At 37.4% G+C, this 12,787-nt stretch overlaps 1 protein-coding gene, 1 long non-coding RNA gene and 1 other non-coding gene across 19 annotated transcripts; 2 read left to right on the top strand and 1 right to left on the bottom strand.

Annotated features, from left to right (window-relative positions):
* Window positions 1–123: 123 nt before the first annotated feature.
* LOC117127624 lies at window positions 124–230 on the top strand. Its single transcript, XR_004450644.1, has one exon. It is a non-coding gene; the product is annotated as a small nucleolar RNA R71 (small nucleolar RNA).
* A 3,920-nt stretch (window positions 231–4,150) lies between these two features.
* Window positions 4,151–7,195, bottom strand: LOC117127339. Its single transcript, XR_004450297.1, has 2 exons — window positions 6,979–7,195; window positions 4,151–5,545 (listed from the first exon to the last, which is right to left on the bottom strand). It is a non-coding gene; the product is annotated as an uncharacterized LOC117127339 (long non-coding RNA).
* On the top strand, window positions 7,107–12,387 carry LOC103833990 (protein FIP2). Of its 17 annotated transcripts, XM_033277430.1 has the most exons (6): window positions 7,107–7,714; window positions 7,859–7,960; window positions 8,233–8,277; window positions 8,358–8,495; window positions 10,127–10,510; window positions 11,837–12,354. In XM_033277430.1, exons 1-4 carry the CDS (start codon window positions 7,331–7,333, stop codon window positions 8,388–8,390), a joined length of 564 nt encoding a protein of 187 aa, XP_033133321.1. In that variant the 5' UTR covers window positions 7,107–7,330; the 3' UTR covers window positions 8,391–8,495; window positions 10,127–10,510; window positions 11,837–12,354. The 17 variants fall into 17 exon arrangements, with proteins under 17 accessions (XP_033133321.1, XP_009108291.1, XP_018509389.1 ...); XM_009110043.3 differs by lacking the exons at window positions 7,107–7,714; window positions 7,859–7,960; window positions 8,233–8,277; window positions 8,358–8,495 and adding an exon at window positions 8,502–9,596 and having other exon boundaries at window positions 10,127–10,294; window positions 11,837–12,387; XM_018653873.2 differs by lacking the exons at window positions 7,107–7,714; window positions 7,859–7,960; window positions 8,233–8,277; window positions 8,358–8,495 and adding an exon at window positions 8,502–9,596 and having other exon boundaries at window positions 11,837–12,387.
* The last annotated feature ends 400 nt before the right edge of the window (window positions 12,388–12,787 follow it).

Below are 12,787 nucleotides of genomic sequence, written 5' to 3'. Positions count from 1 at the left end.
ACCAGCTCTTCTGCATCCTCCTCAGTTCTCCCCAAGAAGAACCCATTGCTAGCTGTATCCAGTCTGGCTCTGTACTTAGGAAGAGCACCACGGTAGAATGTGCTCAGTAAGCTCTCCTTAGAAAAGCCATGGTGTGGGCATTGAGCTTGGTAGCCCTTGAATCTCTCCCAGGCTTCACTGAAGCCTTCCAAGTTCTTCTGTTGAAAGCTGGAAATCTCGTTTCTCAGCTTAGCAGTTCTTGAAGTAGAGAAGAACTTCTCCAAGAATGCTTTCTTGCAGTCATCCCAAGTAGTGATGGAGTCACTGGGTAGAGACTTCTCCCACTGACGTGCCTTATCCCCCAAAGAGAAAGGGAATAGCTTGAGCTTTAAGGCATCTTCGGACACACCATTGGTTTTTGACAACCCACAGTAGCTGTCGAACCTGTCCAAGTGATCAAATGGATCCTCTAGAGCCAAGCCATGATACTTGTTGTTCTCGATCACGTTGAGGAGTCCTGATTTGATCTCAAAGTTGTTGGCTGCCACAGCGGGTGCTCGGATTCCCAATCTATGACCATGAATGTTGGGGCGGTCGTAAGTGCCAATGGGTCGAGCTGCTCGCTGTTGGTTTTGAGGTATGTCTCCCATATCAGTACTCAATCTCTGCAAGTGAGCCTGTTGCTCTTCTTCTCTTCTATTTCTAGCACACTCTCTCTCTAAAGCTCTGATGTCTGCAGCTATTGGAACTAGGTTTGATGGACCCCTGCTCCTCAAGTTCATACACCTGTAGATTAAAGGGAGGTGAAGAAAGAGAATCAGTAACAAAAGAAAATAAAAATGACTTAGTCTCAAGCAAGTGACTAAATCTCAATGTTCAAATCTACTCAGAATTTGGCAACGGCGCCAATTTGATGTTAGGAGTTTTCAAGGCTCCTAAGACAAATGTTGTAGTATAGAAGATTGTCGAACCAGTTCTGAGGGATATCAAAGCACTGAGAATGCAAGTACTCACTTAATCTAAGTGCAACCAATGATTTAGATGGGTTTTAAACTATGACTAAAACTAGAAAGCAATAACAGAATGATACTTTTTGACTAAAGGAAAAGAGAACTCATGGGCATAGGGATTAGACCTTGGGTGATCAAGTATCGAACTAAGGATGGCAAATGATCAATCAAACTATCAACCTTAAGCCTAGACACAATTCTAAGCAAGCTCTATGTCTAGATGAATGCTCATTTGCTAACATATCTCAAACATCAAATGTCTTTGGTTGAATAATATGAAAGCAATCATTACTAACAAGTCTATTAGCTATCTTAGCATCTTTAACAACAAATGTCTTTGGCAAAGTATACTAAAAGCCTAGGAGAGTTGTCTCGGGCATTTCATCGAACACCTTTCGGGTGAGAAATGCCTAATGATCAACAACTGAGTGGCCAACTCAGAAGATGCATTATGATTACTCTACTAGCAAGGAAATATGAATGATCTACACTAAAACATCCTAGCTCTAACCTAATCACCCTTAATCTCCCTAACCCATGAATTCCAAAGGTGATTACTCACTAATCTCCATGATTCCTCTTAAACCCATATTGGATTTCAGATTAATCATGTAGAGAAATAGATAAGAAATCAACAAGAACACAAGAACATAACAAATCAAAATCCAAGAGATGAACTTCTCAAGAGAGTTCTTGTGTATTTCTCAATAGATCAAAAGATAAAAGATAATCTGCCTCTGGTGGCTACAAAAGATGTTTAAAACATAGGTTTTAGAAATGTAAAACGTGCATAATGAAATGACCAAAAGGCCCTTAAGTAAAATAGAAATCGAGCAGATAATAGGCGCGGAGCGACCTCGGCATGTCGCTCCGACAAGTCGCTCCGGCCTTCGGGAGCGACCTCAGTGGGTCGCTCTGAGAGGTCGCTCCAGGCTTCGCTTCGTGTCGTCTCGCCATAGAGACGCGAGCGACCTCGGGGTGTCGCTTTGGGAGGTCGCTCCGAGAGGGGTGTGAGATGCGAGCGACTTCGTGGTGTCGCTCCGGGCTCGTTCTCGCGTCTCCGAGTGATGAAACCGCGAGCGACTTCTCCCTGTCGCTCTGGTAAGGTCGCTCCAATAGGGAGGTCAGAGCGACTTGGTGGTGTCGCTCCGGACTGGTCGCTCCATGCCTTGCTCGCCCAATGACCACTCTAAACACTCCTTTTTGAGCTCCAAATGCCTCCAAGTGTTTCCAAGAACTCTATGTGGTACTCCAATACCTGATAAGGACTCATGTATGCAAAATGCAACCTAAACATGGCTAAATCCTAATCTATACGATCAAAATGCACATGGATGAATGGATAAAACAATAGAAATATGCAAGCTATCAATTATATACCTAAAGACACTATTATTCACAGTTCGACAAAGATAATTTGTATTATGACATGTATATGTGCGTGTACTAGTTTCACTGTATTGGATATTTTCCTAATTTCACACTTTGTTTTCGTTTTCTAACAAACTCACTAGTTTATTACGATACTGCAAATTATCTTTATATATAAAGTATGGTTTGCTCTCTCCTGGTGATGCCACCTCAGCATGACACGTGTTCCAGACAAGCAAAACGCATCACTTCATTTAATCCGATGGGCTTTGACTGTGAAACGTGATTGGGCTGATATTTTCTTCTGCGGCCCGGCAGCCTGTAATCGAAAACCCTAAGTTTGATTACGCAAAAATTGAGTTCGTCTCTCCTCTTGCACCTTCATCGAGAATGTCGACAGAAGAAGCTAGGGGTTCGTCATCTCCCCTAGATCCGACCATGTCAAACAAGCATGGATGTTCTGGAAGGAACCTCAAGTCAGATCTTCATAAACTTTTGTGTCGTTCATAGTTCCCGTCGTTACGCTTGATTTCGACCTCCTCTGATCTGTTACGCAGTTAAGTGATTGATCACCCTAACATGTTCTTTAACCTTTGGACCCATGCCAACCACGACTGATTCATTGAATGCTTCTTATCTTCCTTGCAGGCAGTGATCTTCACTTATAAAAAGGGGAGACTTCACCTTACGAAAATCATCCTCCCGGCTCCTAATATCAGCAAAACCTCATCTTCTTCGATTTCATCGCTTAAACTTTCATGCTCGCTGATTTGGAGGCCGTCAGTGTTTTTCCACTGTGGTGGTGTTACTTCTCGAGAAACGTGAAAGGAGGTGACGAGCTGATGGGCGTGGACAAGCTTCTCCTCGACTCTAAGGTCTGATTTCTAACCTTATTATCATCCTCGGTTTTGGACAGCATTTATAATCTTATCAAGCTTATGTTTTCAACAATATATTAATCCTTTCTGATTGATGGTGTTGAATCCCCTTATTGATTATTTTTTTCATTTTTTTAATGTTTCAAGCAACCCTCATACCGCCACCGTCTCACGGCTTACCGGCATCATTTTAAGGCAGGTTTGATGTACTCCTTTGACTGATTTGATATAACTCGCTGCAATCAGAATTACAGGCTCTCTGACTCACCTCTACTTTTACGGTTCAGTGTTTCAACTGAATTTGAAGAGATACGGTTCTACCAATTCCTAAAGAACGCTTCAAGTTCCATAATCACAGTGAGGTACTTTGGCTGGCCAACAGGAACACACACCTTCCCGGTAATCGTCTTCATATCTCTTTAGCCCAGGATCAACATTGGAAAGTGATTAGATATTGACATCTTGATTTCTTTGTAGACCTTATCTGTGAGCTCACAGCTGTGAAGAGTATTGTGAGTGACCCTACACAAGGAAAACATCGTGTCATGACCGGAGGCTCCAGCTGCTCCCAGTTATGATGATGTTGCAACAAGCATAAACCTCAAGATTGTTCGAGGTGCTCAGTCATGTTATGGCAACAATTAAAATCGACAGGTATTTGATTCATATTGTGGTCCTTATCACTTTCATACGTTTTAAAGAAAAGAAACAAAACGTCTGAACAGATATTTCTCTGATTTTCCATTGTTAGTGATGTTTCTCTGACTTTGAGTTTGTTCCACTCACAACTCTCAAGCTGTATCGTTTCACAACCACCTGGAAGGCTTCTGTGTTGATCTAATAGTTGTTGCTACAAGCATAAACCTCCAAGATTGTTGGAGGTGCTCTATCATGTATCATCTGTTTTTTTTGTTAACTGTGAATTACTTTACTGCTGCTTGGAACAAGCAAAAACCCCAAAAACGAAAAAAACCTGAGTTTCACAGGTCAATACATACTTTAATAGCTTAGCTTGGCAGTCTATATTTTTTGTTTAAAGAGGAGAAACGTGAGTTCCACATATTTGTGCATTATCATGTGACATCACTGCTATAATATAAATAAAACAACAACACAAAATTTGTTATACTTTGGTAACGACAATTTGTTATACGATTATGGTCATTGTTCAAAATTGATTATATATATCCACTTTATATATATATATATATAGAAGATTTTTTTTTGAAACAATGTATATATAAACATAGATGGTGCAATTACATCAAAATATATTGCATGATGAAGCGGAACATACAAAATTGGAAAGACAAATTTTCAAACACCTATTAAAGTTATGAATTCAATGGTTCTAAAACTTAAATAAAATTTTATCGGGTTGTCCATTTAACAATATGTAATCGAAAAACTTATATAAGTGAGATAAAAAAATATTCAGATTATAGGTCCGATTAGTTAGTTATAAATGCAGAAAATTTGTTTAAATAATTTAGTATGTAATTTTTACTGATGTAATTGTAAATTTTTGATGTAGAAAATATTATAACATTTTAACCGCTGATTTTTGAAAAAAAAACATTAAGTAAGATTGTAGATTTCAAGGGGGATGGTCAATTAAATTGCTTAGAACTAATTGGAAACAAAAGATATAAAAAGGTGTAAGTGAAATGAAACATATCTATAGTCCAACCAATCAAACACTATAACTAAAATTTAATTAATTTTGTTAATTTTTCTCTTCACCTTATATAAAGTTTCCAATTACAAAATATAAAAAATTGGATATTAAAATTTGGATTTAAAATTTTTCAATTCATAAGACAAAAAAATGCATAGTTATAAATAATTTAATAGCTTATATTTTTATAATAGGTTATACTATATATATATTAAATAAATATACAAAATATATAATCAAAATTAAAATTTAAACAAAAAACCCGGGCGTAGCCCGGGCCGACCCTAGTTATAAATATTATATAACATGTTTTATGATAATTTACATTTAACTATACTGTTTTATACATGTTCTGAAAATATACGATTTGACGGTTATACTTACACGATGCTGAAGATATTTGTACATTTTGTCTTCATTAATATTCATAAATTTCTTTCTCTTGTACTCGAAACTAATATATAAACATTGACGAACCCTCAAATTAAACCACTCAATTAAGAGAATTTCCACAAATATAGCATTCATCTATTATAAATAACAAATTGAAGCAAAACTATCTTATGTTTATGGTAACTCTTACACTAGTTTGGAACCGGCTGCTTCTTGCACTAATTCAAACTACCAACCTGTTAGATTCAGGTTTATTACGGGCTTCCAACTTAAAACTAATTGGTAATTAATGAATTGACCCTAATCCTTTATATATTATTTAGTGTCCCTTAAAATTTTCGATGTGGATATATATCCCTAATACCCCTCCTCGAGATGATGGCTGTTATCGGCCAGAAATCTCAGAATTTTAAGACATTTATACTCAGTCGAGCGAGTTTAACACAACCTTTATACCCGGTTGGAAGGGTTAATCACGACCTTTATACCCCGTCGGAAGGGTTAATTTTTAATTTTAATTTTTAATTAAGAGTTTTAGGATATTTAGGATATGGGCTCTGATACCATGTTAGATTCGGGTTTATTATGGGGCAAATCTCTAAAATAGCACATTTCTAAGTTTATATCACAAAAATAGCACTCAAAAATTAAAATGGCCAAAATAGCATTTTATCTTTTGAAAAATTTAAATTTTTTTATTTTTCAAAATTTGAAATCTTATCCTCAAAACCTCATTTCTCAACTCTAAACCCTAAAACCTAAACTCTAAAACCTAAACCCTAAATTCTAAACCCTAAACCCCACCCCTTGAGTGTTATTTTTGTGACTTTTGGCTTTGAGTGCTAGTTTGGGAATAAAAACTTGATTTAGTGCTATTTTGGTCTTTTTCTCTTTATTATGAGCTTTCAACTTAAAACCAATTAGTAATTAATGAATTGATCATAACCCTTTATATATTATTTAATATCCCTTAGAATTCCCGATATGGGATATATCTATACTATTAAAGCAGAATACTTCTTATGAATCTGCCCCTGAATTTTCCTATTAATTACAAAACATTTCATTCCTTTTTTAATTGTTTTTTAAATTGTTTTAAATGTTTTTCGAAAATGAAAAGCCCAACCAATTTGCTACTTACATTTTTGTTTTTAAGCTGATTAAATCGTTTTAAATCCCATTTTGTACTCAAAGATTTACGGAATCAAATCAAATAAAAAGAAGATGCCCTAATTTTAGGAACACGCAGAAAAATATTTTAACTATTTGACATAGTAACTAAATTTTTCAAAAACTAATCTTAAAATATAGAGAGATTCGATTTTAAAGAGAAGATCTCCCAACTTCCTCTCCAAGTTTCTCCTAAAATCTAACACCTCGCTTTGAATCCGATCAATATTATAAATAGGCAACACCGATTTCCTATTCAAACCCACACATTCGAACAAACCAACAGGATCTACGTAGGATAATATAGGACAAACATTTTTATTTTAATAATAATAAAAAAAAATAAAGAAGACAATATTATAAAAATTGACTATAAACAAATAAAAAAATCTATTAAAATATAGATTCGACAAATGTTTATTAATTTAAATGAAATTTTAAAAAGAAACGATCTCGCGCTTTGAAAGCGCGGGTTAAAATCTAGTATCCCTAATACAACCAATGATGATGGTACATATTTTCTTTGGTCAAACCAAATGGTACGTATATATCAGTGGATTTTTCAACCCAAAAAGGAATTCTAAAACGACAGTGTTTTGATTACTTCAAACTGACGTAAGCGTAGAGGAAACTTCCGAAAGGAAGACAGGAAAACAAAATAATGAGATCACAATCTTCCATGATAGTTCAAAGGTTACAGAGAGGCAGCCGCACGAGTTGACTCACCAACCATCTCTTCATCATTATTGATTCTCGTATTTTCAATATCTCATGAAACCTCACTTCTCTATCCTCTTCGCTTTCGCATCTTCCTCACAAAAGTCAACCAACCCTCGGAGACTACTCCGGCCATGCCCCGTCGATTAAACGACGGAGATCCTGGCCGTTTTACCGCCGCCGCGCTCCTTTTCATCGGTCTGATATCGTGTCTTGTCGTCTACGCTGTCTTCACTGCTCTTCTCCGTCCCCAAGGTCACAAACTCGATTCCGCCGTCCGGTTCACTGACTCGCGAGATCACTCCCGTGTAGATGGCGGCGGAGGGTGTTGCCGTGGAGTAGATAATCTGGAGCTGTGGGGTTCGGCGGTGAAGTGGGGGACGGATTTCAAGTTTAATTCGTCGGATGAATGTTGCAAGGCGTGTAAAGTTATGTGCAGTGGCGACGACGGACCTTGCTTGTGCGATTCATGGGTCTTCTGCGGGGACAAAGAGGCTTGCGGGTCCAAGTTCGGAGAGGTGAGTCTGCGAGAATCGCCTTGTTTTAAGTTGTACTGTCCTTGGATCATGCCGCCTAAGTGTTGGACAAAAGACACTTGACATAGGTTCAAGTTACAGAGATTGACTTAATAAGTTTATGGGTTCTGTTTCTTCTCTGCGCAGTGTTGGTTGAAGAAGCAAAAAGATGTATTGGTGCCTGCTCGACAGGAAGGTGGTGGGCAGAAAGTTATGTGGACATCTGGGCTGATCTTCGGACAAGGCCAGGTAGTCTATCTGTCATGTCTTAAAAAAATTTACCTCGGTTGATTGCCATAGTTTACTACTCCACGAAGTTACTCTTGCCTTTTTTTTTTTTTTGTATTGATCTGTCTACCTGATTGGGATGTTCATAACTGCTCTCCTCATCCGATTTCATAAGATATATTCTTACTGTGTTCTCAGTTTCCTTCTAATCTGTGAAATTAATGTGTCGGGTGATGATTTCCATGAAAACAAATGTTCTCGGATTTACTGATTAGCTACTTTGCTTCTGTTAGGGCATTGTTGGTTTTGAGACAGAACACGGTGTACTTCATGTCAAAGTAAGTATCTTAGTTTTAATGTTGTTTTTACTTCTAGGGAATGTTCCGGACTTGACGCTGATGCTTAATTTTTGTTGCAGCTTCACCCTGAGTGCGCTCCTCACTCAGTATAATACATTCTTAGTTTGTTAACTATGCGCCACTGCGCAGGCTGCCAGTTTCATCGGGCTGAGAATCGAGGATCATATTGGGACTCACAAGGCAATCATATAAACAACGTAAGATACCTTTCACAAATTGGCCTGCTAAATATCAGTAATCATAGCAGCTAGGATCTGTTCTCATACTACGAATACTGATTCTTGTGTTGTGATGTCATCTATTTGGTTCATTTTCCGGTTTAAACTTGTTCATACTTGCGCACACGTCATCACTACGCGGTGCAATTTAGCACAATCTCAAACCGGCCACCTCCTCCCCCAAGTTTTCTAACCTACGCATCTCTTCCGCCTCTCTTATCATCCTTAACCCACCGCTCTTTCTCCTAACCCTAATTTCTTCTTTGCCACCGGCATGTCAACCCCCGATAATGAATCCCCCGTCGCCACCGCCATCGATCCTTCCACCGCCGTCACCGTCTCGACCACCACTACCAGGAGAGTCCCGCCTCCGTGCTGGACCGACGAGGAGACCGCCGCGCTCGTCAATGCCTACAAAGACAAGTGGTTCGTTCGCCCTCCGCCGTGGGAACCTCCGTGCGGCTGACTGGGACGACGTGGCCGCGTCGTTGCCTACCTTTGGAGGTCCGGCGAAAACAGCCATCCAATGCCGGCACAAGATCGAGAAGCTCCGGAAACGTTACCGCGGCGAGAAGCAGCGGTGTCTCACCAAACCAGGCAAGTTCTCTTCCTCGGGGGATCTGTTCCCTGTTTTGGATGCTATGGAGTTAGCGTCGGTGACTTCCACGGCCGTTGAACCGAACGATCAGGATGTGGATCGTGAGAACGAGAGTAACGGTGTGGATGGATTTAGGGTTAGATCGAAGAGATCCTTGGTGAGTACGCCTCGTGACGGGTTTGGGGTTAAGAGTCAGATGAGAATGTACGGTGGTTTTAAGCCCGAGTTTGATTCAGATCACGATTCAGGAGGTGGGTTTGGATCGAAAAGGAGATACAATGGACATCCAAAGTTCAATGCTGATTCTGATGATGAGATTTTGTTAGCCCCCAAGGCAACTAGGCTTAGGGGTTCTCATGGGAAGCTTTCTTCGGGCGAGTTTAGTTTCTTATTAACGGGAACGTACCAAATAAGGATGGTATAATTAATGGGGGATCAAATAGCTTTTGAGTGTCCAGTGTGGCTCAAGCACATCTTCGACAGTGAGATAATCCCTCCCTCTACAAAGGGTTACTATAAGAACTTTTACGAGATGTTGAGTACTGATAGTGTGTAGTGCTCTGTTTTTGGCTAGTATTAGTTGTCGTGGGTTCTGGATGCAGGTGGTCCAGTCCCTTTAGGCTAATTCATTTTGTGTAGTGCTGTTATGGCTTGTGTCCGAAGTTTGTAATTCTTGAACCTTCGGTTTCCTTAATGTTAATCAACAGATGACAAAAAAAAAGCTTGAGTGTAGTACAGTAGGACCAAGTGTTCTCTTCAAGTGACCACCTCCAATAAAGGGGTTCTTAAGAAAAATACAAAAAAAAAATTAAAAAAGCATTAAAGGGGTTCTTCTTTCTATCTTCTTCTTTCTCTTTTGAAGCTGTTCGTCGTGCGGCTGATGGAAGCACTTTTGAGAAATGATACTGCTCTCACATCTCTAAAGTCTTAATTTTTTTTTTGATTTGTCGATTTGAGTTTTCTTATGATTCAATCTAGATTTGTGATACTCTGTTTTGGGATTTGATTCTAGTGAGGAATATGGAGTTATGATCGCGATTGCTCTATTTGATATGCACGAGTGCGGAGAGAAACGAAGTGAAGTGAAAAGATTTAAGTGTGTTTCGAGTGACAAGATCGATGATGATATCTCGAAACCAAGCTTTAAAGATGAACCTAGATCACCATTTGTCTTCTTCTTGTACGGTAACCAAAACCTTCCTCTGTTACTTCTCATTTTTTTCCCTTTATTTAGAGAGGATTTTAGGAATAGTTACGATGGGAACATGGTTGATTTTAGCAAAAACTAGGAGGAGGTCCTTCAGTCTCTGACTACGAGAAGTTTCACGCTGAGAAGTCTGAACTTCAAATAAAATACAATGATCTTTTGGCTAAATAGCTGGGCACATTCACCGAGGTATCGTATCATTGAACAATATATAGTAAGACATGAATCCATTCTGATGTAGTTCCTTAGTACTGGTTTTACCATAGTTTTTCACCATCCATAAGCAGTCCATCCTTTAAAACTGCCCTAAGCGATTATAAATAAAATGCCTACATTTATTTACAAAATGTTACCGTAGTTTGTACATATAATAGAAATAAATAAAACTAATCAACTATACAAAAATATTAGTATTTATATTTACAAAGCAAAATATTAAGTAAACTTAAAATTTAAATCATTTAACCAATTCTGTTAAAATAAATAATATGACTAATATTTTATATGATGTTCTTAAACAAGTATAAAATAGTCAAATCATACAATCTTTTATATGATATGACCAACTTTTATTTATTGTATTACATTTAAAATAATTATATACAATTTTAATTTCGTAAATATGAAAATTATAATTTTATAATATACTCTTGTTTTCTTTATTCTAACTATCAGAAAAATTTCTGTAAGCATTTCATTTCATTTGTATTCTTTTTAATTGAATTGATAACACTAAAAAATTCCCTTATTGTTTTGAGAAAATTGGATGCCCTAAGCCAATGCTTCAAATTTTTACATTGAGGCACAGCTCTGCAGTCCATATATCTCGAGTATCTAACTTTATCCAAAACTCAGTTTGGTCATTTACGAGCTCATAGGGTTTAATTAATTTGGCATATTCTACTCCTGGTCATTGTTACAATTACATTCAAGATTCAAGGAAACTACTACCATAATTTTCAAGGGTCTCACCCTTTTTTTTTGAGCAAAAGGGTCTCACCTATCTTGAGCATAGACTCAAAAATATATCCATTTCAAAAAATAAAGACCTTATAATACACACAAGCACCAAACTAAAGAAATAACTAACACCGTTTATAATTATCACTGAGGGTTAAGAGCATGACACAAAACAGAACATTCAAGATTCAAAGAAACTACTGTCACTATCTGCAGGAGACTATCACCTACGTTGATCTACAAGAGACTTCATGATACACCAATTTCATAAAATAAGAGATCTTATAATACATACAATAACCAAAATGAAGAAAATAGAGATGACAAACACTGTAAACACAAATGTAATGTTCCAATATTTTTTTAAAAAAGTATCCACCTGTTCATCAATGAATATTTTAGCAATCAGTTTCAAGAATCTCACAAAGATGCTAAAACACTGAGAGTCCATACACCTTAATAGAACATTTTCAACTATAAATGGAGCTGAGATCTTCGTTTCCAATTTATTTACTTTTACGTGTAACTTAGTTTGTCAATTTTCTTTTGTAATAGTATCGATTTATCAAAGAAAAAAAAGTCAAGAAAGGATATACCTGAACAATTCCTCGGCCAACAATAGTATCAGGTATATGCTTTTAACCAATGAAACTATTTGTTACTTTTATGTCTTTATCTCTTTTTTGTAATTCCATAAATGTATAACTCAATAACAAACAAATTTGAAATACATACCTATGATACAAAGGCTTACTACTTCCATCTAGCTCTCTGTTTCTCCTGTTTCGATTTTACAGATCAACCCAGATTGATTGCTTGTGTTAAGAGAAGAAGAAGATGGGGAGAGGAAGGATTGAGTTAAAGAAGATCGAGAATGTGAACAGACTTCAAGTCAGTTTCACCAACAGACGTAAAGTGTTGATGAAGAAGGCTAACGATCTTTCGATTCTCTGCTCGCTCTTATCGTCTTCTCCAACACCGGCCAGGTTTACCATTTCTCTAGCCGCATGTAATCTAAACACAACGATTCTTTTCATTTTGAGATTTTGGAAAAAGATCAACTTTCTCGGTTTCTTATGTCCAAAGAAAACAAAGCCGATTATAAATCTTAGGGTTTTGTGTGTTTAAGGACTCGCGAAGATCTAAGATCAGTAGTAGAGTCGATTATGAGCATAGCACAAAACATAACACACTAGAGATTCAAGGAAACTACGACCACAATTTTGAAGAGTCTCTCACCAACGTTGGTTTACAATTGCAAGAGACTCCAATATACATCTATTTCATGAAAAATAAGAGACATTTTTTTTAAGAAAAACTAAGAGACATTATAATAGACACACAAGCACCGATCTAACTAAAATTAATAAATATTTTTCTAAGCAACATAAATACTACTAACAGTGAACACTGAAGGTTAGGATGAGCAGAAAGCATAAACATTCAAGGAAACTACTATCACAACTTTCACGAGTCTCACCTATGTTGATCAACAATACTCTAAAA

The sequence above is a fragment of the Brassica rapa genome, chromosome A08, assembly GCF_000309985.2.
Source record: "Brassica rapa cultivar Chiifu-401-42 chromosome A08, CAAS_Brap_v3.01, whole genome shotgun sequence".
In the NCBI taxonomy this organism is placed as follows: Eukaryota; Viridiplantae; Streptophyta; class Magnoliopsida; order Brassicales; family Brassicaceae; genus Brassica; species Brassica rapa.
Note: the sequence above shows the minus strand (reverse complement) of the source record. Positions and strands in the feature narration are given on the sequence as shown.